Here is a 27,909-nt window from a genome sequence, read left to right as displayed (position 1 = left end):
AAGCTTTTTTATCACATGCCCTTCCTCTGTAGAGCCCTAAGCCATCATGAAACAGGTTCCCATCAAAATAAACGGCTTTCAAGGCACTGCAGCACCACCAGAACAGCATTCTAACACGGAGTTAGTGTGGTCACACTCAAAGAATGACGAGCTTCTCACAGCATCCAGCCTGCATTTGAATAGCTATTGTACTAGGAATTTTAATGGAGGTTAGAGTGGATATTTTTGTTGCTTCTCAGAATCCAGAAGCCTTTCCTATGCTCCGTGAACCCACTATCATGCAAGGAGGAATACGCCATGTCTGATGTAAAATGAAAATGGCAGACACAGAGGAATCCACCCCATCATAAACTTTTGGCATGTCAGTCATGCATGTGAACCTCAGTCTCATTTGGGAGACCTGTACTTCAAACTACTAAAGAGTGTAAGTTAATCTAGGAAGTTATCTAAAAATCGTTTCACTTGTGACATCTAGTGTCTGGACGTGGTACTGACTGTACTCCATCCAGGGCATCCCTAACAGTGACTTTTAACTTCGTGGAAAAAGATAAAAACCACAACAAATTTACTTTAAAGATCGTAAGTGACTTTTATTTATGATGCTAAGTTACAACAGTCCTCAGGATCTGAAGATGTTCTAACAATTCCTTTCAACAAGATCAGGAAGTATTTGTGGATAGGAAACAAGTGAGACAGAGACCTCTTTAGGTCCCAGCTCAGCATCCACTTGATTTGAATCATCTGGCCACTGAAGATGGTCTTGAAGCTCAATTATTTGTGTGCCACTTAGTGCAAATGATTCCAGGTTACTTTCACGTGGTGGGCCAGTGTAGAAAGACGCGCCCAAATCAGTGTTTTCCTATAAACTGCCTTTAACAATTAGAGAGAGAGAGGCCTTTAAGACTTTGTAACATGGTCCTCTCCCTCGAGTCCATTTTTCCTTAGTTCTGCCATCTTTCAAGACTCTGCTTAGTGCCAGTGCATTTGTAATTTTTTTAAATGAATATCCAGACATTGAACTCAGGATCTTTGGAAGAGCAGTCCAAAGCTTACCTGCTGAGCCATCTCGCCAGCCCATGAATTTTTAATCTATATGTGAGTGTATTTGTCTATGTGTGTGATAATTTCTACAGCCATGATTTAAAATATATATTTGTTGGGGTTCAGGAGTTGCTCACAAACCACACAAACACCAAGCTCAGTCAGACAGGGATGGTTTACTGAACACACACCCTAAGCTTGATTGGTCAGAGCCATAGTTCAGAATCTGGCGGCCGAGGCTACAACTCTGAACATTTCTTAGGGTGTGCTTATAAAGGAAAATGCCACAATGAGCTCCTGTGCAGGTGCTGGAAGTGCTCTTCAGTGGTCAGCTCTGACTCAAGCTATTTTGGACATAACAGTTCGTACTGATTTAATTTGATGGGTCCTATAGCTTTGTGGAATTTCTTAATATTAACAATTGTCATACAGAACATAACAAGATATGTTATCAACATGACCTTGCTCTGAGTCAAGTTATTTTTCTGTGCCAATGAGTGGCAGGCATATCACAGCAACAATATGAAAGAGCTGGCAGGCATGGAACAAAATGGCTACAGCTATGTTGGGGGGCGCAGGCCTCAAGAATATTAAATATATGTAAATAATATACTGTGTTGTGAGCAACTCCCTGATAGTACATTTAATCACATCCTTCCAAGGTCTATGTCACTGCACCTGAGAGATAATATGTGATTTAATATGTTCTCTCTGACTCAAAGAACAAAAGAAGGAATTTATAAGGATTTTAGTTACAGGTATTAACTAGTCTCGACAGGCCAAGGGTAAAGGTTATCTTCCTGACTCCTGAGTTGAAGAATCTAAGAACGATAGAAGAAATGGAATTTGCTTCATTTTATGAAGAACTCGGTGGTTATTTTATCTGCTTGATGGATCATTGTTGTTTATCTAAAAAAAAAAAAAAAAACAAAAAAAGAAACACCAGTTCAGTCCTTTAAAGTCTGGTCTAGCTCCATCAGAAATAACGGTCTACAAATGAAAATGAAGTCAGGAAGTCAGGGGATGTGGAGCATCAAGATATTAAAACTCAATGGAGGCAAATGCAGGAAAGGGGAAAAATAAACACTGACTACTGGACACTGAAGGTAAAAATCACTGGGGTACAGTGCAGGATTGGCCTCATGATAAAACAAACAAAAACAAAAAGAAACGCTGGTGATCTTGTCAAGAGACAATTTACTGTACAATATAACAAACTAATCCCAGCACTCCCGAGGCAGAGGCTGGAGGATCTCTGTGAGTTCATCGCTTGTCTGGTCTGCAGGGAGAGTTCCAAGACAGTGAGGGCTACATAGAGACCCTATCTCAAAAGGCTAAATAATAATGATGATCATGAAACTGAATAGTGAAAACCTTCTCAGACGTTTTATTATATAAAGAAAAACAAGACGGGAGTGTTACTGACTGGAGTTGGAGAAGTTTCCGATTCACTTTCGGAATGTGTCACTTCAGCACCTTCATCTACTGAGGGGAAAGATTCAACACAGTAAACCACGATAAAAGACATAGAGCCAAGCCCATATATAAAGAAGATATGATACCAGGTGCCAGTTACTAGACCTCTCCAGATTTTCCATTGCTTAAAAGTGTAAAGAATAAGCAAGTTTACAAGGAATTTCTATTTAGACACGCATGCCCTCGAGTTGTACTGCAGAACCAGCTGGGTTCGTCTCAATAGCAGTCCTATTGCTGTGACTTTGAATTACTTAGGTTTTCTTTGGAGGAGACTTTAATTTCCTCTGCGGAAGGTGCAGGGGCTGGCAGGATGGTTCGCGGTCCTAACTGGGAGGAGCTCAGTGGAAGGTGGCACTGTGCTAGCCCTGGTGAGACTCAACGCCTTAGCTCCTAAAGGCGACTGCAGGCGGGCCAGCGAGGGGCTGACAATACCTTCCAACCCGGCGACACTGGCGCTGCTAAAGACGACAACAAATAAATAAACCAGAGAAACACACTTCACTAAAAGCAGACACTCCAAGAAAACGGAGCAGCAGGAACGCCCAAAAGCCCAAGCCGCGGAGCATGCACATGCGCAGTCTCTGCAAGGCGCCCCACTCCTTTGCCCCGGAGGCACGGATTGGACAAGACATCTCGTGAGAAACGTGAGTTCTCGCGAGAACCGTATTCAAAAAAACCCCGGCGCTTATTAAGCAGTGCTGCTGCCGAATGAAGAGGGAGTTATTTCTGTGCTGAGGTGGAGTTAGTGTCACGAATCTGGGCGTCCAGTGCTCTCCGGGCAGGCCTCCGGTTGCAGCAGCCAGGAAGCGTGAGGAGAGAGGTAAGGGCGAGAGTCGGGAAGGGCGAACCGGGAGGAGGCGGGAGGAACGCCTGTTCTCCGGAACTTGAGTTCTCTGGAGCCGCTTTCCGGGTCGGTGTAGTCCTTGGTCGGACCGCGTCGCTGCTGGTTTGACTGCAGATGGATAAATATGGTGCTGGGTGGTCTGGGACCTCCGAGTCTTGAATTCTCCAGTACCTTAACCCTTAGCCAGTGGTGCAGCCTGAATTAACTTACAATTATGTACCAGACACAGAGGACGGAATCTCATTGTAACAACTCATTCGCTTATGTTTTACTTATTTAATTTTTTGTTATTTTTCTTTTATTCACATTATATCCCAATCGCAGCCTCCTCCCCACTTTCCTCCCAGTCCCGCCCCCCAATCCCTATCCCCACTACTACCCCTCCCTCTTTTCTCAGAGAAGGGGAGCCCCACCCCACTCCACCCCCCCCCCCCCCCCCCCCCCCCCCCCCCCCCGTACCACCTCACCCTGGGACATCAAATCCCAGCCGAGTTAAATAAGCATGTTCCAACCAGGCGGTCCAGGTAGGGTAAGGGGTCCAATGGCAGGCAGCAGAGTCAGAGACAGCTCCGCTTCAATTGTTAGGGGATCTGCAGGAAGACCAAACTGCATATCTGCTACACATACGTAGGGGGCCTAGGTACAGCCCCTGCATCCTCCTTAGTTGGTGGTTCAGCCTCAGTGAGCCCCCATGGGCCCAGGTTGGTTGACTTGCATGTCTTCCTGTGGTGGCCTTGACCCCTTCAGCTTGCTCAATTCTATCCCCTACTCTTCCTCACGAGACTCCCAGAGCCCTGCCTGATGCTTGTCTATGGGCCTTTGCTTTTGCTTCCATCTGCTGCTGGGTTAAGCCTCTCAGGACACAGTTCTGTTAGGGCTGCAAACATAGCATGGGGGTCATTAATAGTGTCAGGGGTTGGCGCTCTCTCATGGGATGGGTTTCAAGTTGCGCCATTCAGTGGTTCTGCTCCATCTTTATCCCTGTGCCTCCTATAGGCAGGAGAACTTGGGGGTTGAAAGTTTTGCTTGGGTTTATGTATGTATGTATGTATTTATTTATTCAATGATTACAGATTGCAGTGGTAACATTTTGGATGTTTGGGTTAAATGTTTTCACTTGTACTTATTTGTGAAAATGTGACTCCCCCCCCCCACCCCACCCCCCAAAAAGTTTAAAATCCGTTTGGCTGGCATGGTATTTCTGTTGATGTCTAGTCAGAATTCATGTCTTCTTAATCTAGTTAGAGGCCTTTTACTCTTTTGGTTTTTGTTTTGTTTTGTTTTGTTTTTCGAGACAAGGTTTCTCTGTGTAGCCCTAGCTGTCCTGGAACTCACTTTGTAGACCAGGCTGGCCTCGAACTCAGAAATCCGCCTGCCTCTGCCTCCCTAGTGCTGGGATTAAAGGCGTGTGCCACCACCTCCTGGCTTTTTTGGTTTTTTTGTTTTTTGTTTTTGTTTTTTTTCCTTTTACTCTTTTTATCTTATAGAATCTATAAGATAGATGAAGCAAGATGCTCACAAAACTTTTTCACATTGATGTAGCCAGTTGGTTGTGGAAGTGAGCTTTGAGCTCAGATAGCTAGCTCATCCTCAGAACTTCCTGTCACTTTAATGCCTTATACAGGTTGTGTTTTTGAGAAGTTGTGCTGAAAAGTGGTTAGCACACCAGGCTTTGGAGCTCCACTTTGATTTTTATGTCATTTAGCCACATCTGTGTATTGCCTACTATTTTCTCTCAAACCTATCCTGTTTTGTTTTGTTTTCCGAGACATGGTTTCTCTGTGTAGCCCTGGCTGTCCTGGAACTCACTCTGTAGACCAGGCTGGCTTTGAACTCAGAAATCCACCTGCCTCTGCCTCCCAAGTGCTGGGATTAAAAGAGCCACCACTGCCTGGCTCTCAAACCTATCCTAACCAGGCTTTTGCCTCACTTCTCCACCTTGGGCCAGTGACCTGCAGTTTCCAGTTTCTCATCTAATTTGCCTTAGTATCATTTGCCGTGGTGGTTTCTTTCCACCTCCTGGAGGAATTTTGTCTTTTTGGCTCCCAGAAACATTAAATGCTTTCCACTTACTTCCTGAGTAGTACCTGAGGATACTTCCGGTCTTTCCTTCATAGCAGCCTTCTGTTCTGAGACTTGTCAGCAGTTTTGCTCATCTTCTAGTGATAAGGAATCTTAAGGACTTAATGTTGGCACTCTCCAAATTTGTATTTTTAGCACAACATATTCAAGTCATACTGAAAATATGAATTCTTGCTTTCTTCCCTGTAACATTTTTTACCTCAGTGTCTCAGCCGAGGGTAGCTCCATTCTAGTAATTGCTTAGGCAGAAGGCTACATTCATTTTTCTTTTTACCTCCCAGAATCCACCTATCAGAAAAGTGTATTGACTTGACCTTCACAAGTTTTGTAGAGTTCCGCCATTTCTCACTACCTACTGTGTTCTCACTGATAAGAGGAATTGTCATACAATTCAGAAGTCAAATTCTAATATCCTTTTGGTTTTATATGGCAGTACTGCTGACTATATATGTTTCTTCTCTTGCTCTGATGTCACTACATTTAGTCCCATGTTCAGCTCACGTAGTTATATTTTATCTTTACAGTAGGTTGAGAACAGACATCATGGAGGCAGATATCACAAATCTTCGGAACAAACTCAAAGAGTGTGAAGATGAGCGACTGAAAGCTGCACACTATGGCCTACAGCTCTTGGAGAGGCAGACGGAACTGCAGAGTCAGCTGGATAAATGTCATGAAGAAATGATGACCACAGCCGAGGTAGGATCCAGTATACTAGTTTACAAGGAAGTACATAGGAACTAAAAACTTGTTTTGTGTGGTAGCTATCCTTTCTCATTTGAAGACCTAAACTGTCCCACCCCAACTGTGTTGAAAAGGAATTTCCAGTGTTCTTTCCAACAGTTGGTTGCCTCTGAGTTCAGCCTGGTTTCCTTGCTACATTTACTGCCTGGTGTGGTTCAGTCCATGCTCTGCTTCTGTGACCTCACTCCTTTATAGTTCTAAACCTCTGAGGCCTTTCACCAAGCCTTTAGTGTATTCAAGTGCCTGCCACTGATGGGCGTCTCAAGCTTGATGCAATCACTCTCTGTCCGCTACCTGGATGTTCACTTGCTTTGGTAAGAAGATTGGCATTCTGGATAGTTGTTTGAGCCTGAAGTCAAGGGGTCCCACATTTTATCCATCAATAAACCAAAGGACTTGACTTACACCTTAGTTAGGTTCCTACTGCTGTGATGAAACACCATGACCAAAGAAGCTTGAGGAGAAACCGTTGATTTCATCTAGAGAAGTCAGACCAGGAGCCTGGAGGCAGGAGCTGATGCATAGGCCACGGAGGGATGGATGCTGCTTACCGGCTTGGCCAGCCTGTTTTTGGACACCACCCGCAGTGAGCTGGGCTCTCTTACATCAATCATTAGTGAGTAAAATGCCTGACAGACTTGCATAGAGGTCAGTCTTACAAAGGTGTTTTCTCGGCTAAGATTTCCTCCTCACACATATGTCTAGGTTTGTGTTAATTTGTCAAAAAAACAAACAACTCACACAGCCAAAATGTCTGCCTAAGATACTGCAGCTCTAGCCCAGACCACAGCCATCTTTCCACTGGACTGCTATAGCCTACTGACTGCTTGCCAGCTTCCACCATTACCATTCATACCTCACACATTCAAGTGGCCATGAGAAAATAACAAGGTCCCCTTTCTTCCTTTCCTTCTGAAGCTGCACAGGGCTTTCTATTGTATTCTCAGAGTCTGAGCTCTTTACTTGGCTTTCTATATCCTCGTGTTCTGACCTCTGCCTAAGGGAGCACCATGTTTCAAATGTGTTTTCTGTAGTCTTTCCTGTACTGGCTTTACACTGAATGTTTCTTCTGGAGTCACTCATCCACTCTTCTTGACTCTGTCCTCAGCCACAGACTGTCAGTTAAATGTCCTGTCAGCGTGATGGCTAACACTGACTGTGTAATGTAAAGTTGTCAGAATTTGCTCTTACTCCTCTCCTACTGACTATCTCCAGAGTTGCAAGCTGCACGAGAAGGAGTTTGTCTATTCTTATTCACTAATATACACCTGTTGCCTGGCCCACAAAGGTTTTTCAAATTACTCAATCAGTTTATATTAAATGTTTAGTTTTAAAACTGAACTTCAAAATTATACATATAACAGGTAGACATCACTAATGGCAGCTGTCATTTTTCCAAGTACGATTTACTGTTCTTAATAAGTACTAGATGGCAAGTCATGAAACAAAAATTAGATATCTCAGAATGGAAACAGTCATGCTGCACAGTTGTTTTGGAAATACCTCTTGGAACTTGGGTGTCTTTAAAATAGAAGAGCTTTGGGCGGGAGGGGAGGTTGATGAAAATAATTGTAGCCTCTTTCCCTTAGTTTAATGGAATTTTATTTATTTTTTGTTTTGTTTTAATGTGGTTTTTTTTTTTTTTGGGGGGGGGGGGTTCGAGACAGGGTTTCTCTATGTAGCCCTGGCTGTCCAGGAACTTACTCTGTAGACCAGGCTGGCCTTGAACTCACAAATCCGCCTGACTCTGCCTCCAAAGAAGTGCTGGGATTAAAGGCGAGCGCCACCACTGCCTGGCTTGTTTTAATGATTCTTTGAAATTTTTATACAGTATATTTTGATCGTGTTCTTCTGCCACCCCCAAACTCTTCTCAGGTTCTCTCTACCTGTCCACCTAACTTATACTTTTTTTCTCTCTCTTTAAAAAACAAAACCATGGAGTTCAATTCGTGTTGGCTGACTACTCCTGGGGATGGGGCATGCCCTAGAGTGTGGTTGATTACCCAGTGTCACCCCATTGAAGAAAACTGATTTTACCCTCTCCCAACAGCTGTCAGTGGTAAATAGCTTCTTGGTTAGGAGTGGGGCATTGTACCCACTTCTCTCCCCGAGCTGAGATATTCTCTGGCAGTTTATGAAGGCCTCGAATGTGCTGTCAGAGCTTCTGTGTTTTTATGCGCATCTGCCCTGTTGTGCCTGGAAAGCGCTGTTTTCTTTTCTTGACATTATTTACCACCTCTGGCTCTTTGTTTGCTTGCTTGTTTTTTGTTTTTCGAGACAGGGTTTCTCCGTGTAGCCCTGGCTGTCCTGGAACTCACTCTGTAGACCAGGCTGGCCTCAAACTCAGAAATCCACCTGCCTCTGCCTCCCAAGTGCTGGGATTAAAGGTGTGTGCCACCACTGCTGACTCCACCTCTGGCTCTTAAAGTCTTTCTGCCCCCTCTTCCAAGTGGATCCTTGAACTTTGAAGAGATCTGTGCTCTTTTAGCAGAATAATAGTTATAGGTTTTCCCCTAGGGCCCATGACCTATCTAGCCTCAGATTCTTGGCTTCATTGACAGTGTCAGGTATGGGTTTCATCTGGTAGAAGGGGATGGGAGGGCTCAAATCCAAGTTAGAAGGTGGCTGATTACTCTCCTCACACTCAAGCCACGACTGCAGCGGCAGGCTTAACTTGGAGGAAGTCAGGAGGGTTTTAGCTGAGTGAGATCAGTTACTGCTTTTCTCCTCTGGTGCTGTGCGTCGGACACTGAACACACACCAGGCAGCCAGGTGAAGCTTCTGGGTTTCTCCGTGTTGCGGAGGACAACCAATAACAGTCTGTGATATGGCTAGTGGGGGAGGGGCCTAGGGGGCTGTGCTGTCCAACAGCTCAAACATATGCAGCCCATTGCTGCTCGGTCTGGTTTGGGTATTACACCTGCCCAGAATTATATCAGGACACTATTAAACACCCTTTTTATAGATGCATACATCTCAGGAAGCCTTTATAGTTGTTTTTGCAAGATTTTTAGTGTTAGTTGTTCCTCCCCCAAATCCCTCCTCTCCCCTGCTTTATCTCATTTAAAACAAAAATTAGAAGGAACTGTAATACTTTTTTAACCATAGCATGTCTGTAGTTATTTTGTAAATGTAGCAATGCTCTGAACGTATTTAGTATTTTTCCTTTTAGTATTTTGCTGTTTTTGAAAGCAATCAAGGAAGAACATCTCATTATCAACTAGTAATGTTAACCAGGAACATTTGAGTACTGGTAAAATATCCTTTTTTTCTCTGTTCTTAGGGATTGATAGACCATCATGCTATGGGGTTTATCCTTCCTTGATAGAGAACTGTAGCAATTGCTATTCCTCCAGCATGGACTTTGACATACTTTTCCTGTCTATAGTTGTCCATAAATAATACATGGACAATTCTAGATAGAAATAATTTATGTAAAATAATAATTTATAAATCTGTAGTGATTACGTTCTGCTTGGGACATGAATCACTGTCTAGCAGGTATTGTTCCTCTTTATGTCTTGTAAGGTCATGAGTCATCTAACACGATGTCATATGCCTCACATTACTACTGTCACATTTCATCTCATCACATGAACATTATACTATCTAGCATCTAAGAATGGTGACTGATTGTAATACAGTAAGATTTTGAGAGAAAAATGACACGAAACTTTTTAAACTGCTCTTTTTATTATTGGTTATACCATTAATTTCTTACTGTGCCAAATTTAAAATTAAATTTTGTCAGGTCAGATACTAGATATTGGGTGTGGGTGAGCATGGCATATGTAGAGTTTGGTATTGTTTGTGGATCCAGCCATCAGGCAGGGCTTCTGGAAACATTCCTGGCATGTAAGATACACATGCCATCCAATGCTGAGCTTGGATGTCTGGCACAGGGTGATCTGTCGAGCATGCTTCCCTTGTATTCTGTGCATCCCAGCATCTGGCATCCATGAGCATTTTCTCCTGCTGCTTTGTGAATGTGTTCCTATACCAGTTCCCTTAGAAAGCCTCTTCTTAGCTTGCCCTTGTCTTCAGTACCAGTCACTGTAGCTTGAAGTTGCTGAGTGTTTTGTTTTCGATGAATCTTGAGGTTAGACACTGTGTTTTATCTATTTCTGGGATTGGTACCCAGCACATTTGCTAGCTTTTTGAGTATGCACAGAATGGATAGTTGTTGGAAAGGAGGTCTGAGTGTCTCCACCGAGTGTTTCACTGAGGTGGTTACAGTGTTTCTGGTCTGGTGATACCAAAGGGTTCCTTTACTTTTTCTTGTTGTCTCGTAAGTGGATTCTAATTATGGAAAGATTTTGTTATTGTGCTTACTAAATAAAAAACAATTTACTGTTCTAATAACCAGCCAAATTCTTAGTTTTTGATTAGGTGTGATAAGGCTTACTACCATGACAGTTATTTAGCCAAGAGCAAGAATGTTTCAGGAAATCCTTAACACTTAGCAGTATGAGGTTTCTTTTGGATTTTGAAATTCAGAGACTTCCTCCTCCATTACTATTTGTACTGTTGGCTTTCAGGGCCGCAGAGACCGCAGATTGGAAGGCAGTAATTTCCTGGGATCCGTGCCTTTTCTTCTTTCAGCTTGAGGATTTTGAGATCCCTGTTGTATTCAAATACACCTTTTGGGGTTCATTAAGACTGATTGGAAGGTTTGGGCTTAGAGGTCATTTGGTAAAATGCTTTCCTGAGTCTAGTTCCCAGACATGGTAGAACAATGTCTTATTGTTATCCCTCCCAGCTCTGGAGAGTCACAAGTAGGTGGATCCCTGGGACTCAGCCCACTGGCAATCTCTCCTACCCTACTTGGCAGGCAGGCAGATTTCCGGTCAGTGAGAGACTCTGTCCCAAAAATAAGGTGGCCATTAGCTGAGGAACAATACCTGAGGTTGTCATCTCTTCTACAATAACATGCATGTACATGTGTGCTTCCCCATGTGAGCATGCATGTAACCCTGCCCACATCTCAAAAAGGAAAAGACAGATTAGCTATGTTAGTCCCAGTTTGACAGTGGTTGTTCCTTGGAAAGCAGCAAATGAAACAGGTCTGAACCAGCTTAAGGTGCTAACTGACAATATCCAATGATTGTAGGTGTTTGGGTTTGTTTTTTCTTTTTATACATTTCAATTTGTTTTCAGAAATATAACCAAGAGAAGCATGCCCTTCAAAGAGAAGTGGAGCTCAAGAGTCGGATGTTAGACAGCCTGAGCTGTGAGTGTGAAGCTCTGAAACAGCAGCAGAAGGTGCATCTGGAGCAGCTAGAGGTGCAGCTCCACAGGAGCCACCGGCAGGAAGTGAGCGACCTGAAGAACAAGGTGTGCATCTGTTCAGAGTAAGATACCCTGTGCTTGCAAGACTGTCTGTAAGTACTGGATGTGTGGGCGCTTAAGAACAGCTAAGATAAGTTTTCTAGCTTAATGGTTTGAGTGGAAACACTGAGAAACAAGCTGTTGAAGAATTAGTATACATACTAGTCTTCTAATTACATGCAGTAATTTATTGAATTATTTAAATTGGGTAGCTGAATATTTGTATTTGAAACATTTGTAATATTAGTGACCAGTGTAGCCTCCGTATAGCATGTGATGTGGTTCGCCTTGAAAGATAACTAACTAGTCCTGCAGCAGTGCCTGCAGTTGTGTCCAGCTGTTCTGCAGTACAGAGTGTCCTGCCTGGGGAGGGAATGTGCTTTAGAGGGGAAACTTTGTAATGCGCTTATGGAGGATCAGTCCTCACAAGAGCTCTGTGAAGGAGGGAACATTGTCTCCATTATGACAGACAAGGGTGCTAAGGTCAGGCAAACTGAGAAAATTGAACAAAATAAGAACCACCAATTGTCAGGCTACCCTGGAACTGGCTTTGTGCGCTTGGTCTAGTGGTACCTTGTACACTGGCTCCATTCTAGGTACAGAGTGGGCAGCTGTTGAGTGAGTCCATTCACTCTCAAAACACCAACTGCCCGGTGCCTTCTGTTTCTATCAGAGAAATGTAGGGCCTTGCTTATGAAGTTTGTAACTTGATTTCTTTTTAGATCCTACTCTATGAAAACTTGGTAAGATTTTCTAATGCCTTAATTTCTCAGAAGTCTGTTTTTCAATTCTTAGTATTTTGTATAGTGTCTCTAAATATTTTTCCATGTCTATTTTTATCTATTATTTTTCATTCAACTAACTATATATTTTTCCATTTTAAATAATGGTATCGGTAAAATCATATTTAAGTAAATAGTGCTTTTGTGTATCTTGCCTGTGGCTCCGACAGGTAGTAATCCTGTTTGCAGCTAATCTGATCTGAGATGTGGATAACTAGAAATTAGGTTCCCACATGGAACTAGCAGCAGCCCTAATTACCTAAGTAGACATGATAAAGGAAGTATGTGGGGACTAGGTAAGGCAAAGATAATTAAAATTTATAGAAGAAAAAGTAAATTTTTAAAAATTATGATGTTGCTGATATTCTCAAACCATTTGTTATTAGTATCTTTAAGGTTTACTCATTATATTTTTCTTATTTCTCACATTTAATCTGTCATTGAATTCCAAGGAGTTGACTTATAAAGTGTTATGGTAGCTCCTGTCTCTGTAGTCCAGACCATCGGGACTATCATCAGATTACTCTGGTTTCTAATCTGGTTACCTGCTTACAGTGTTGCTACCCATGCTGCTGCTGCTACCACTGCAGCAGCTCTTCTTCCTCCTCTTCCTCCTCTTCCTCCTCCTCCTCCTCCTCTTCTTCTTCCTCCTCCTCTACCTCCATCTCTTTTCCTCCTCCTTCTCTTCCTCCTCCTCCTCCTCCTCCTCCTCTTTTCCTCTTCCACCTCCTTCTCTTTTCCTCCTCCTCCTCTCCCTCCTCCTCTTCTTCCTTTTCCTCCTCCTCCTCCTTCTCTTTTCCCCTTCCTCCTCCTCCCCCTCCCTCCTCCTCTTTCATGAAGATGAGGAGCACTTCCCATTCTTTACAGATACCTCATGGTTAGCTCTACCACCTTCAGTTGCTTCTAAGAAAACCAGGGCTACTTGCATGGATAGTGTGGGTTATTACTGAAGTTTTTGAAAAGACACTTAGTGGGTAGAGATGTAACTTAGTGAGAGATATTTAACTTGAAAACCCAAGAAGACCCTGCATTCAGTTCCCAGCACCATGGGTTGGGGAGGGAGAGTCACTTTGCTCACATCACTCAGATGCAGCAAGTTTCTGTACAGTAGCAACTGGAAAGTCAGGTATGGACTCTGAATACGGCTTTCAGAAGGGAAATGGCCTTTGAGTTTGGAGGTTGTGAATCTTTCTGTTTCTTTTCTGGATTTAGTTAGAAAATCTGAAAGTGGAATTGGATGAAGCAAGGCTTGGCGAGAAACAGCTGAAGCAGAAGCTGGATCTGCAGGGGGAACTTCTCGCTCACAAGTCAGAAGAGCTCCGGCTCCTGTCTGAGCAGAGAGTGCTCAGTAGCATGTCTTCGGAGCTGCTGGCTCTTCAGACTGAGCTAACTGCAGCGGAAGGTGTGAAGGTAATTCATAACTCAGGCGTCTTCTTGTTTTACTTTAGAATGTTTCTGCATGTAGTTGTAATTATTCTTAAGAACTAGCTTGAGGACTGAAATGGCTTTTGATGCAACCAGAATCATGCTGCAGAACTTTCAGGTGGACTGCTTCATTCATAAAATAATTTTCTATTTTATGATGATATGAGACAGGTTTTATATTATAGAAACCCTGGGGTCATTTATAGGCTTTTATTCTGACCTGAGTTTGGGTCTTAAAAGCCCAATATAAAATATTAGCATAGTGGAAATTAAAATGTGTGTCAATATGGATTTTTCATTTCAACTAAAGATAAATAAAACTTAAAATTCACAAGATAAGGGGGGCATTTCCTAGGTATTTTTGTTGGTTCTCTGCTTAAAAAAAAAAAAAGAAAGAAAAAAAAGAAAATTAAAATATGCTTGGATATACTTGGAAACCTTTGAATGGTTTTCTTTTGATGTGGGTTGGAAACCAATAATAAATACCGAATCAACTGCTGAGTGAGAAACTATGTCTGTGTTCCTGCTGAACAGAATGCCCTCAAAGAAGAGGTGAATGAACTGCAGTACAAACAAGAGCAGCTAGAATGTCTCAATACTTCCTTACTGCACCAAGTAGACAGGCTTAAAGAAGAAAAAGAGGAGCGTGAGAGAGAAGCGGTCTCTTACTATAATGCCTTGGAGGTATGATGAGGGCCACTGCACTTCGCCTAGTAGCCCCGAGCCCTCTGCTGGACTCCATTACTGAAGCTGGCTTCTTTTCCACCTAGAAAGCTCGTGTAGAGAATCAGGATCTTCAGGTACAGCTGGGTCACGCACTCCAGCAGGCGGCGGACCCCAATAGCAAAGGGAACTCGCTGTTCGCAGAGGTACTTGCAAGCGTTCTCCTGACTGAGTTGACTAGACTGGCATTTCATTTACTACAGGAACAAGCACGTTAATCTTTTCCAGGTGGAGGATCGAAGGGTGGCAATGGAACGGCAGCTCAACTTGATGAAAGACAAATACCAGTCACTGAAGAAGCAAAATGCGTTTACCAGAGATCAGATGAACAAGATGAAGGTATAGACTGCTAAAGGCTTTCAAAGCTGCAGTCCTAGCTCTGCGTATGCAAGTAGACACAGGAAACATTTCCTTCAGGAAGTGTACTCACAGGATTATTTGTTGAATTGCACGATTCTCATTTTTTATAGAAAAAAAAAATCTTGGGGCAGCAGCTGCTGATAGCTTTAGTGGCTCTTCAGTGAGTCTTTCTTGTCCAGCTGGAAAGAGAGAGAGCATTTTTCTCTTACAACATGGTGTCTTTTTGAGCATAACACTGTTTGCTGCTTCACCTAGACTTACTCTCTCACCAGTTCTCACATGAAGGCCTAGGCTTTATTAAATCTGTACTGCTCATGGCCTCTTGTCCCTGCAGCTCATTAAGTCAGTGTAGACTGAATTGGAAGGCTCTTTTTCATTTCCTTATCCCAGTCAAGTGAGAGGTTATGGAGAAGCACCAAGGAAAACAGTCCTGTCTGTACCTGTCCTTTGGCTCCGACCCCTCTTCCCTTTTGCCCGATGCTGCTGAAGAGATATGGATTGCTAGAAAGGCTCCCTCTTGTTTTCTCTTTGTAAGTGTTTACAACACACTGAGGAAATTAAGTAATTGAACTTGGGAGTTAGGCGATCTACTTGAGATGCAGTATTAGGTCTACAGTCTAAGTGGGAAGGTGGTAGCCACCACACGCCTCTTAGAGTTGTCCTGGACTTAACATGTAGTAAAACACCTTTCCATCTTTGTCATTTACTTCTGTAGGTAACTTAACAGTTTCCCCACTTAATTAAAAATTTTGGAAAATTCTCAGTAGACCCACAGTGGTAATTCAAGTGATGAGTAGCAGACATGGTGTGGACAGGCTCTTGTACCATCTGAACGGCACACTGCCAGGCCACAGCATGTAGGCTAATGTATGTTTCACAGACACATACGTAATTGTGTTAAAGACCTCAGAGAAGCATTAAAAAAAATAGTCAAAATAAATACTCCAAAGTAATATCCACAACAGAACTTTTAATGCAAATGTTTTTAGATTATAAGATGAAAAAGAACCATTTACTTTCCAACGTGAGTTCAAATCTTGGAGCACAAAACAGTAGTCATACAAGAAATATGTTTACCAGGATCTCAGTTGTGATTGGCTGTGTCTGTGATTTTTTTTTTTCTAGTTACAAATCTCCACATTGCTGAGGATGAGGGGCTCACAAACTGAGCTTGAACAGCAGGAGCGGTTGTTTGCCATGGTAGAACAGAAGAATGGTGAAATAAAACACCTTTTAGGGGAAATTAATAAACTGGAGAAATTTAAGGTACATGTCACAGCTTTTCAAAAGCATAGCCAAACTCTGTGAATTGAATTTCTCAATGTTTTTAGCTTCCATAGTTTATCATGCAATCAACTTTCAGGTGCAGTACACGTTGACCCAAGGTAAATTCTCTTGAACTCGCAGCAGTCTTACCTCAGCCTTGTATGTGTGATGTGAAGTCAGTTCCAGCATCATGTGTTAAATTTGGCCCCAGTGAGTTGCAGGTTTATCAGCTATCTCAGAAACCAAGTTGCTACATGTGCACGCATCTCTCCACATTTCTGGGTATTGGTTTACCTCTGTAGAGCAGTGTTATTATTTAAGTTACAGTGGTTTTGTACTATATGCTTTTAGTTTTAGTTTTAGACTTTATTTTCCCTAGTTTTTTCTTCACAATGCTCTGGTTACACTTTCACATGTTTGCTTTTATCTAATGCACAACCACCTCCCCCCACCCCACCCCCTTTATACTTATTTTGGAATTAGGAAGATTGGGGTTTCTATAGCCTATAAAATTGCTTGCAAATTTTTGAAGAAATTTACCCCCACCCCCAAGAGAAATACAAATAATTTTCTTCAATGCTGGGAATGGGGGGTGGGATATCAAAAGTACCGTAAAGGATTTCTTCTCCATGGTTTCCCAGTTTATGGCTTTCTCTAACGTCCAGAATTGAACCCAGGAGTCATTGCTTTTTCCATTGTAAGAGCTAGAAGAAGGAACAGCCGGGGGTTGAGGGCTGGTGTGGTTGGGAGCATTAGTCTCAGAATTAAACATATTATTTTCATGTCCTGGTCACATTGAGCCACTTTCCTTATGTGAAAAGGGGGGCTGTTGATTCTTCCTTCTCCAAAAGTCAGGTGGCTATGGAGGACGGTTGTTAGCATGGAGCCTCAAACTGAGGAGCACCTACTTAGTGGTGGCCACTGCCGCTCTAGCGAACCTGGTCTGCTGTCTACTTTGTATAAGCAGAGTGTTTGCTTTCACTAGAACTTATATGAAAGTATGGAATCGAGGCCTTCCCCATCAGACACCGCTTGTGCGCTAGAAGACAGCACCTATTACTCAGATTTACTTCAGCTGAAGCTTGATAAGCTAAAGTAAGTGATTGTGATTGTGAATACACAGTGAAGGGCTTTGCTTGCTTACAGTAGTATTACTGACTTCTTTCTTGTTTTTAATTGTCAAGAAATTTCAGAAGATTCCATAAAAATATCTTTGTACAGCATATGGGTTTATATAAAGTATGTATTTTATGTTCAGCATCTAGTTGGTAAGTGAAAGGGATTCTAAGTTTCTCAATTAGAACTTAAGAATGAATCCCAAATAATTCAAAACTTAATTCATGTGTGCATTTGGGAAAAATATTTTCTTCCTCTGTTTCCTTTAAAGGATTTGTAAAAGTCTTGTGGGGGTTGCATTGTTAGGACTTATTTAATTATTTGTTGTTTCTTTTTTTAATGCTAAAAATCTCAGGAAAAAAAATGCCTTTTTAACGCACAAGGTTTATTCCACCATGTCAGTAGCATGCATTCTTTTCATGTTCTTTATTCTTTCCTGTTACTATAGCAAAGAAAATGAAAGCACAAAGGACGAGCTGTCCATCCAGAGGATGAAGGCTTTATTTGAGAGCCAGCGGGCCCTGGATATTGAGCGGAAACTGTTTACAAATGAAAGACACCTGCAGCTCTCAGAAAGTGAAAACATGAAACTGAGAGCTAAGCTAGATGAACTCAAGCTGAAGTACGAACCCGAAGGTGTGTTTTATAGGCTCTTATCTTTCAAATCGGGAGGAGCTCTGAGAAACTATCAACCAACTTGTTATTATGTATCTGTAGGACAGTGAAGCTGTCAAATGTGTAGGAAAATTAAGAGGTTGGTCACTGCATAAACATAATCATGTTTTCTCTTAGGATAGCTGAGTAGTTCAACATGCTGAAGAGCAAGAACTTGAGCTTTTCTCCTTTAAGATTGTAGCACCTCAGCCGGGCGTGGTCCTTTAATCCCAGCACTAGGGAGGCAGAGGCAGGCGGATTTCTGAGTTTGAGGCCAGCCTGGTCTACAAAGTGAGTTCCAGGACAACCAGGGCTACACAGAGAAACCCTGTCTCNAAAAACCAAAAAAAAAAAAAAAAAGATTGTAGCATCTCAGGGTGTTCCAATGGGTTTTGAAGTTACTTTGAGGAAGGGTCTCACTGAGTAGTTCAGGCTGGCCTCATATTCATAATCTTTATTCTGCCTCCTGAATGGAATCATAGATGTGTGTTTCATTTTGTTGAAGCAACTGATGCTGAGAGCTAGACCAGTTGTAGAAGAACTAGCAAGACTTCTGTTCTAGGACTTTCTCCTTCCTTCCTCTCTCCCTAACTCCCTCAGCCCATCTTTCTTCCCCTCTGATGAACCTGTGGAGGAGCACTCCAGGACTGATGGAGTACTGTGCATGTTAGGATCCAGGCTCTTTATATGTTGTCTGCTGCCACTCCGTTGACCAGAAACTAGTCATGTGTCCCAGGACTCACCACCAGAAATGCAGAGAAGATGTAGTTTTGACCTCAAGAGCTATCCATAGTGAGAGTTCTAATTGTTTTTCTTCTGACACATAGTAATTGGACACAAGGGTGCAGTGTGATGTTTCCACGTATGTATGTATTGTATATTGATCAAATCAAGGTAAATTAATATCCATCCCTGTAGAAACATCTCAGAATTACTCAAGATTTTAAGTTGAATATCTTATACTTTATCCTTTTGAAGTTGAGAAAACTCTTTGAAAGTTTTCTTCCTAACTCTGACTTACAAAGTACGTTATTGTTGACCGTGGCTGTCATGGTGTTAGAGCTCCCAGGTTAGGAGATCACGTAATAGTTACTTTTTAAGCATGTATTTATTATTGCATGTGAGTGTGTACCTGTATGTATGTGTGCTTACACAGCACAGCATGTGTGTGCTGATCAGACACCAACATTGTAAGGCTGGTTCCCTCTTTGTACCTCTGCAGTTCCTGGAGCTTGAAGTAACATTCTCAGGCTCGTGAGGCAAGCAACTAACTACCAGTGAGCCATCTCCTAGCCCCTATTTTGCCTTTTTATAAAGTCAGATTGTTTGTGAGGTATTTTGGTTTGGGGTTTTTATAATTTGTAGACACTAATGTTATATCAGGCGTGTAATTTGCTGATGTTTCCTTCTACCCTGTAGATGCTTTTCATTGTTTCCTTTGCTGTTCCAGGGATCTTAGGGTGATACAGGGCCTCATGTTTATTTTTGCTTTGATTGCTTGTGCTTTCTTCACTGGCTCAGTCCTGCAGCCATCAATCTGTTTTCTTAGCGATCCTCCTTTCCCTGTTCCGTGTTCTGACGTTGTGAACATAGGAGCTGAGTGGTGGGGGTTGGTTACTTCCCAGCTCTTTGTTCAGTTCTGTACTCGTGTTCCTTCTATTGCTGCTTTCCTTGGGGTCAGAAAACATTTCATGGGACCTGGGTTTGGGTTTGGTTTTTGTTCATTTCTGTTCAGAATTGTTTTTTTTCCTAATATGTGATCTTCATATGCAGTAGAGAAGATTGGAATTCTACAGCTGTTGGATAGACTGTTTTGTGAGTTTGTATCAGCTCCATTGAAGTCTAGAGTACACTTGAAATGCACCGTGTTGGTGATTTTGTCTGGATGACTTCATGGCTGTAAGTGGGGTGTTGCCCTCCACAATTGTTGCTTGTCCAACTGTCCCTCTAATACAGATTTGATCACGCCTGCATGGCATGCTTCTGTGTATAGTTATGCTACAGACCTGGTCTGGGCCCCTTTATCGTTCCTCCATGTCCCAGCCTTATGGTTTTGATGTGAAGTTTATTTGACTTGACAAATATCTCACTTTCTCTGGTGGAGTATATTTTTATTCATTCATTTTTAGCCTCTGCATATCCTTGTAGATGACCAAGTCTCATGTTGGCATCGTCATTTGCTCTTGTTTTTATAATCCCTTCAGCTACTCTCTGTCTTACTAGATCATGTGATCAGTCTGCATCCAGGACAATTACTGACCACGAAGAACCTCCTGCTGCTGCATTGCTACTGGTTTTCTAGTGCGCCTTTTCTTCCTTTCTTTTCTCCTGCCGTCTTCATTGCTGAGTAACGTTTCTTAGTCATTACGTTTGGTTCCCTGCCTTAGATTTTAACTTTTTACTTATAATGACCATGAAGCCCATAAAGAACCTCTTAATATGTAAAACAAGTTATGCTGAACAGAGCTGTGGCCGTTTTCACTACAAAGGCAAAACCAAAACAAAACAAACTACCCTTCCCTTAGCTTCATTTCTCTTCTTGCTTTTAGTTTTGTTGTCAAATTTTAAATCATTTTATATTTCCTATCCTGTAAGAATTGATTAGAATTGTCCCTTTGTTAGTGTTTTTAATTCTTCCTGCTGAGGGCACAGGGGCTGTGGCTCTCAACTTCGAATATTCAAGGATTTTCTCTGAGTATTTCAGGTGTTAAACCTTCAGATACTTATTTCTATGTATATGAGTGTTTTGTCTGCATGTAAGTCTGTACACCATGTACATGCCTGGTGCCTGCAGAGATCAGAAGATGTCAGATAACCCAGAACTGGAGTTAAGAATAGTTGTGAGTTGCCATATGGTTGCTGGGAACTGAACTCAGGTCCTCTGGAAGAGCAGCTAGTGCCCTTAACCACTGAGCCATGTCCCTCCTCCCCAGCTTCGCATGGTTTCATGGTGCACATTTGCATCGTCTCTTTTATTTTTTGGTTTTGGTTTTTCGAGACAGGGTTTCTCTGTATAGCCCTGGCTGTCCTGGAACTCACTTTGTAGACCAGGCTGGCCTCAAACTCAGAAATTCACCTGCCTCTGCCTCCCAAGTGCTGGGATCAAAGGCGTGCGCCACCACTGCCTGGCGCATCTTCTCTTTCTTTTGAGCATCCTTTAGCTTTTATTAGGGAAGGGTGTCTGGCAGCTTTTCCCTTCAGTATCTGAAGTCTCCTGCAGTGCTGCCGTTCTCTCACCTGCCCTGTGCTGCTCTTAGAATGTTCTCTTTGACCTTTGAAAATTTGACTCTGTCCAGACTTTTGACCTTCCCATCTTTTTACATTTCTTGGGTTTATAAAGTTTTCTGTTATTCCTTTGGATAAACTTTGCACTTTTTGTCATTCTCTAGTTTTCTTCTGGACACCTTTGGATGGTGTCTCCTAAAATGCTGACATTTTCTTTCTTCCTTCTCACTCATTTTCTTTTTCTTCTTTATTTTCAAGGAGCCTATCTTTAAAACTCACTATTCTTTACTCTGGTTGATCAGTTCTGTGGTTTATGTCATCTACTTCAATTTTCACTTACTTTTTTTTTTTTCCTTATATTTTTTGTTATCTGGAAGGAAAATTGATGGAAATAAAGATTCTTATTCCACCTTTCATCTTGACTTTTTCCTCCCTCCCTCCCTCCCTCCCTCCCTTCCTTCCTTCCTAACTTTGAGAGGGTCTCAAAGTTATGTATGTAGTCTTGGTGAGTGTAGAACTCATTGTATACTCCATACTTGAATTCGAGAACCTACTGCTGATGCCTGCTAAGTGCTGGAATTAAAGGTGTGCGCCATCATTCCTGACTCAGAGTTCTGTACATTTTGATGGGGGAAATATCCTACCTATACAGTCTTTGCAGCTGATATATTACAAACAGTGGGTTGTATTGTATATAAGTTGAAAATTAGAAAGTCAGTGTTAAGAAATGTATGAATGCTGTGGTTCTGACCCATCTCCTCCCCAAAAGGCTGGGTTAACTAACATGTTTTGGTTTAAGGGATTCTTCACCAGGTCCTTTGCCTAACTCAGCAGTCATCTCTGGGAACTCTTATTAAGTCTCACCACTAGGGGGCGAGTGTTCACAATAGAAAGATTTTTTTATAGTTTTTTTTTTTTTAGTTTTTAAAAGGCATCTTTATCCTTTTTTTTCTCTTTGACTCCAATAGGCTCCCCTGATTAAGAATCACCCATTATGACATTGCCATGTTTCTGCCTTGATGATAATGGACTGAATTTCTGAACATATAACCCACCCCAATTAAATATTATCCTTATGAAAAGAAAGAATTACCCATTATGAATTTCTAAGGTCTGCCAACTTAGCAAAGACTCCAGGTGGTGGGAGTCAGGGTGATTCAGAAGCACAGAGGAAAAGAGAGGTGGGATCTGGCTGACCTGAGAGCAGCAGCGAGAGCAGGGAGCCTTCCTGTGCAGGACCTCAGGCTGCTGATGTGCTGGTGTTGAAAACGAAAGGGCACATTGAGGTGTCAGTGGGAAGAAGGCATTAGGACAAGTCATTGAGTGGCTGTGGGACCCTCATAGGGGATCAGTAGGCCATGAGGATAGGGGCTCTGCAGTAGCTGCTGTGAGGCAGGATGTGGTTGGGACTGGGGAAATGTGCATCACACAAGTGGCCAGCATCTGAATATACTTTATAGATGAGTCCAGTAGGCATACATTACCAATATTCAGAGTTCCATCCTTCATTTCATCTCTACAAGACAGTACTGAATGAACCAGGTTTGGTGTTCTTGAATTTAAAGATATCGAAGTGCAGAGAAGTTACTGCCTGAGATCACCTGGCTGCAGTGTGGGACCTGATCCAGAACTCCTGGACTAGGCCACTGCTGCCTTCCTGTTTCAGGAAGATGGCCTGCATTCCTGCTGTCACCTGCACATCCTGGTCAGCCTGGGCTTTCTAGATTACAAGGAAAACATTACAGATAGTCTTAGAAGACGGAGTTGATGGTGTGTGGGACCCAAGCTGGAGTTCAGCGAGGGTAAAGCCTGGATTCCTTTCCTGGACCACAGAAACAGAACAGTGAAGAGTGCCTGTCAGAGAGACGGGGTGAAAACAGAAGAAGGAAGCAGAAGTGAAGATGAGCAGGAGAGTGAAGGAGGCTGGAAGGAGAGCCAAGAAAATGGGGACATACCACGTTTGTGGCTTGCTCAACATACAGTATATACTTAAATGAAAATTAAAAGTATATATTTTATCAAAGAGAAAAGTGTATCTTCAGAGTACCAAAAAGAGAAATGAGTTTATGTATAACTCACTGAGTTTCCTTGGGTTGTGTCTTTGTTTTATTCAATAAGCATATATTTTAATGACTGTTTTTCAGAGAGAATTGAAGTACCTGTACTCAAAAGGCGGCGCGAGGTGCTGCCATTGAATATAACCACTCCAGAAGAAACAGAAGAAACAGCTGCTGCCAGTGCCACTGAGGATGAAGTTTCTAGACTCCCACCTCACAGGGAGGAGGAATCCTGTCTTAATAACTTAAAAGATAACACTGTGCAGTGGAAACAGCCAGCCTCTTCATGTGTGCAGCCAGCCAGCCTCTCTCCTCATAAGAACCTGCATCTGGATACACAGCCGAAGAAGGAGAAGAAGTGTGTGAAGCTTGTGGATAGTCCGGCCAGCATTGAGGTCTTACATGAACAAAGTGGGAATACCCCCAATTCTCCCAGGTCAGTGTCTTTCTGCCTGGCTGCCAGCAGCCTTCTCCATCATTACTTTCTCACCACCTGCACTGTGCCATGTGGCTCTGTCTATGTTCCCAGCACTGTGTGCACTGGAGCTCTGCAGTGTGGGCACTGTGTGCACTGGAGCCCTGCAGTCTGAGCACTGTGTGCACTGGAGCTCTGCAGTCTGAGCACTGTGTGCACTGGAGCTCTGCAGTCTGGGCACTGTGTGCACTGGAGCCCTGCAGTCTGAGCACTGTGTGCACTGGAGCTCTGCAGTCTGAGCACTGTGTGCACTGGAGGTCTACAGTCTGGGTGGCCTTCCTTTGGTTCTTTTCAGAGGATCAGGTAGACTCAGGTGACTGCAGGAGGAGAGGGATGTGAACAGCAAGTGATGCTAGGCAGTTATACTTCCCAGTCCACAGAGCAAAGACAGCTCAGCCCAGCTTTCTAGAGTGTCTGACTGGGTGGGATAAATAAACTGTTGTTTTTCTCCTAGTTCAAGTAGCCATGAAAGAAAAACCAACTTTCTCAAAGGGCTTTCCAGTAGTCTGAGACATTTAGACTTAAGTTTTTTGGTAAGAACAGGTAAAAGTTTTTGTGGTTTTCCATATTTATACTAAGCTTTCAGAAATAGGCTTTGATGCATGCTTGACATTTTTAAATATCAAAGCTAATTTGGTTTCATTTTTATTTCAGAACTCCAAAGCTTCCAGCTTTCTGTGTAATGCAGTTTGTGACTAACAAAGTATGGGAGGGTCTGTGAGGGAATCATTGTTCCAGGGCTCTCTCTGTCCCTTGGGAAAGTCAAACTCATAGAGATGAGAAGGTAGAGTGTCTGGAGCCCAGGCACCTGATACAGCAGGGTCAGGGCAGTGGTAAACATGAACCTGATCTAGATTAGATGTCCAGCACCCCAGGTATTGGTGAAGGATGTGTGGTGTGTATACAGTACAACCATGGAGGCCACAGAGCTGGGTAATTTGGAGAAAGATGAAGACAAGTAGAGATGCTCATGCTAAACTAAGTAAACCGTCTCAGACCAACAGTACATTTCTCTCATTTGTGACACCCAAACTTTATATGTGTATTAAATCATATATGTGCATGTAACATGAAAACAGAAGCAAAGTCTGAAGGGACAGGCACAAGAAGGATAGGGTGGAACACAGGTACCCTCACACTTGCACAGAAAATTTTAAAAAGTGAGTAAGGAAAGTGAAGGAGCCAGATCGTTTTAAGGAGATGAATGATGTCTGCATGCAGTACAGTGATAACTGTATTTAAGATAAAGCTGTATACATTTAAAAGTTGAGCATATTGATGAACATTGGCACCATGAAATGAGCTCTCTGGGAACTGCTAGGGCTACGTGAGTCTCAAAAAAGAGTGAGTGCAAAATCAAACATTTAACTGCAATAGCGAGACACAGCCCACCCATACCAAAAGGTCTCCTAATGAGCTTCATGTGATTTAAGTTTCCAGTACTACAAAACAAAATATTCACTGGAAAAAACCATCAGCTGCTCCTGTTACATTAGTTCATTGGATTTTATAAATAATGTTTAAATCTATAAGACACATGAAATTAAAACTCCATATTCTAGCACATATTCCCAGCCTCAAACAGTTGTGAGAGGAGCTTAGCAGGCGCTGCCTGTGACGTCTGTCTGATGAGTGTCTGGAGGATTTCTTGGTGGCCACTGCATCTTGCCATCTGGTGTGCTCATTTATCTTCCTGCCCTTTGCTGCTTGAGGAACAGTACACAGAACCATACCACCAATGCTCTCAGTACACAGTACATAGAAGCATACCACTGATGCTCTCAGATTGCACAGTGGAAAAGCTTTGATGAAAAAAAAAGAACAAGAAAATATCTCAACATTTGTTTTAAGTGTGTGAGTCCACCTACTAAATTAAAACATTTCCAACCCAGCTGGAGAGATGGCTCAGAGGTTAAGAGTGTTGGCTGTTCTTCAGAGGTCCTGAGTTCAATTCCCAGCACCCACATGGTACCTCACAACTCTGAATGATGAGATCTGTTGCCCTCTTCTGCTGTGCAGCCATTCATGCACATAGAACACTGTAGACATAATAAATAAGTCTTTAAAAAATTTTCAAACTTACGTCTTTTCTGCTCGTTTAGCTTAGACACACAGTTCAAAGTTAACTTTGTCACAGTAAAGATGGACTTGCTAAGAACTGGAAGGCTGCCTGCTTTAGTCAAGTGATGAGTGCTCTTCCATGAAGAATTTTTAGACTCTTTCAAACATCTGCACTGGTTGTTACTGCTCACCTGATGGAAACTCGGTTTGGAGGGTTTCTGTTTGTTTTTTCTGCTTTCTTGGCTGAGACAAACATGTACTTGGGAAGCCTGGGGTTCTGGCTTTTTATCCTTGTGCTCAACTTTTTGAATGTGGTACCAACCTTAGAATATTGCTTTAGTGTTTTGAGTGTTGTATTCTGTGGTCTTATGATGGGTATCTCCTTTTTCTTACTATTCTAGCTTAGGCATCCTTGACCTTATATCAGACTTAAAGATACTTATTAAAAATTTTCTAAAAGTTAAGCCTGCTGATATAAAAATTTGTTTTAGAGTTAGCCACTTAGTATCATAGTAGAGTCTACTAATAATTTTTGTCCTGTATATCTAAAACAGAACTCCCCCTTTAGTCACCGCCCTATTTAGACATACTAGGCATGTCTTTCTCTTTTGTTTTGACCATACTTGAATTCAGAGTATATTCTTTAATGTTTGTAGGTTAACTGCAGAATCAAAGCTTCCAACAGAAGTGAAGGAAAGGATAGAAACTACAAGCAAATTGGAAAAAGGAGCTTGTAAGAAATCACACAACATCATATATGTGTCCTCAAAGTCAACCCCAGAGATGCAGTGCTCACAGCAGTAGTGAGCGCTGCGTGCTGGGCCGTGCTAATCATCCTTCCTATACGTGGGACACCCTTGTGGAGCTTTGCATAGATCAGTGCTGAGACCTGGTGTGCTCATACCGCTGTGACCAAGAATTCAGATGTGGCTGTGATTCTGATCCAGAGGTTCCTTAACTGATGATCCTTCTCAGAACTGTGAATCACAGGGAATAGACCATTATCAGAAGAGAATGTTAGAATTTAAACCTATTTGCTGTGTTGGATATGGAGTTTGAACATGGTTAAATAATCTGTCATTAGAAATGACAAAAATTAGAAAATGGAACACTTAAAATTATTTATAATTTTCTTTGTACATCTTTTTGCACTTAGATTTTCCTTGTCTTGTAAAAATAATGAAATTGGCTTGAAAATATATATTACTACAAAATGTTTTAAAGTGTGAAGTACCTATACTCATATGTGTAATTTAGATTTTTATGACTCAAACATCAATAATTTTGAAATTTAAAATAAAATTGCAGTAATTTCTTCTATTTGTATTTTTTAATTCTACATAAACAATAGGATACTGATGAAAGAGAATGAGAAGAAAAATGAGCTTCAAGGATTTCTCCTGATAGCATAGTTGTATATATGTTTTTAAATTAATTTCTTATGTAACTTTACTTATAATTACATGGTTACACATATAGTAAAATACACATGAGTCTAAATTTGCCAAGTAATTTTTTAAAGTGATAGATTTGTCTGTAACTTAATTTCATGAATACTTTCCTATAGGTAGGTGATTTGAGCCTCTTCAGAAACTAGCAGGGTATGTATATAGATAGAGGAGATTTCATTTCAGGAATTAGCTTACAGACTGTCAGTCTAAATACACAGTGGGGATTGGCAAGCTTGAGAAAGAAAATAGCAGAGCCCCAGTTTTGGTCTCTGTTCTGTGATTGGCACTCCATTTTATTTAATATTTTTATTTAGGTTTTATTTAGGTCTTTCTGGGCTTTTTTGTCAGCCTTAAAGATACTTATCATACATTTCAAATTTTTAAGCCTTGTCAGAAAGCACATCCATGCTTTCTCATGTCCTCATTTCAATCCCAGGGACCCAGTTGCCCACAAAGGTTGCTCAACAGATTGGGAGGTCCACCTATGTAAGAGAAGGCAAACTTCTTTGCCTTCATCCCAAAACCATGAACAATGTTTGACTATATATGCTTGGGCACCATTGCCTGGCATAAAATTAAAGACAATTTCAAATAAGCCTATTAAAATAGGTAACAAATTGCCTCTAGCATCCAAATAGATCAAATAGTAAACTTGCTCTAGCATGCTTTAGGAAATTAGAATATTTATGTTCCATATCTCTCACACAAAGTCACTAAAGGCACTAGGGAATAAATAACAACTTCAACCTGAGGATAGTATCAAATTAGAGCCCATTTAGACGGTGTGTTGGAGAAATGT

The 27,909-nt window shown here is 41.9% G+C and overlaps 1 protein-coding gene across 2 annotated transcripts; it reads left to right on the top strand.

Moving 5' to 3' along the window:
• Positions 1-3,182: 3,182 nt before the first annotated feature.
• Spdl1 (spindle apparatus coiled-coil protein 1) lies at positions 3,183-26,979 on the top strand. 2 transcript variants are annotated; one of them, XM_021177284.1, is made up of 12 exons: positions 3,183-3,337; positions 5,968-6,142; positions 11,345-11,521; positions 13,510-13,707; positions 14,257-14,406; positions 14,493-14,591; positions 14,674-14,784; positions 15,931-16,071; positions 17,057-17,166; positions 17,636-17,823; positions 23,211-23,559; positions 26,316-26,979. In XM_021177284.1, the coding sequence occupies exons 2-12, from the start codon at positions 5,987-5,989 to the stop codon at positions 26,461-26,463; spliced, it is 1,827 nt and encodes a 608-aa protein (XP_021032943.1). In that variant the 5' UTR covers positions 3,183-3,337; positions 5,968-5,986; the 3' UTR covers positions 26,464-26,979. The 2 variants fall into 2 exon arrangements, with proteins under 2 accessions (XP_021032943.1, XP_021032944.1); XM_021177285.1 differs by lacking the exon at positions 3,183-3,337 and adding an exon at positions 4,010-4,062 and having other exon boundaries at positions 26,316-26,977.
• The last annotated feature ends 930 nt before the right edge of the window (positions 26,980-27,909 follow it).

The sequence above is a fragment of the Mus caroli genome, chromosome 11, assembly GCF_900094665.2.
Source record: "Mus caroli chromosome 11, CAROLI_EIJ_v1.1, whole genome shotgun sequence".
NCBI classification, from domain to species: Eukaryota; Metazoa; Chordata; class Mammalia; order Rodentia; family Muridae; genus Mus; species Mus caroli.
The sequence above is the reverse complement of the archived record's forward strand: the minus strand, read 5'-3'. Positions and strand labels throughout refer to the sequence as shown.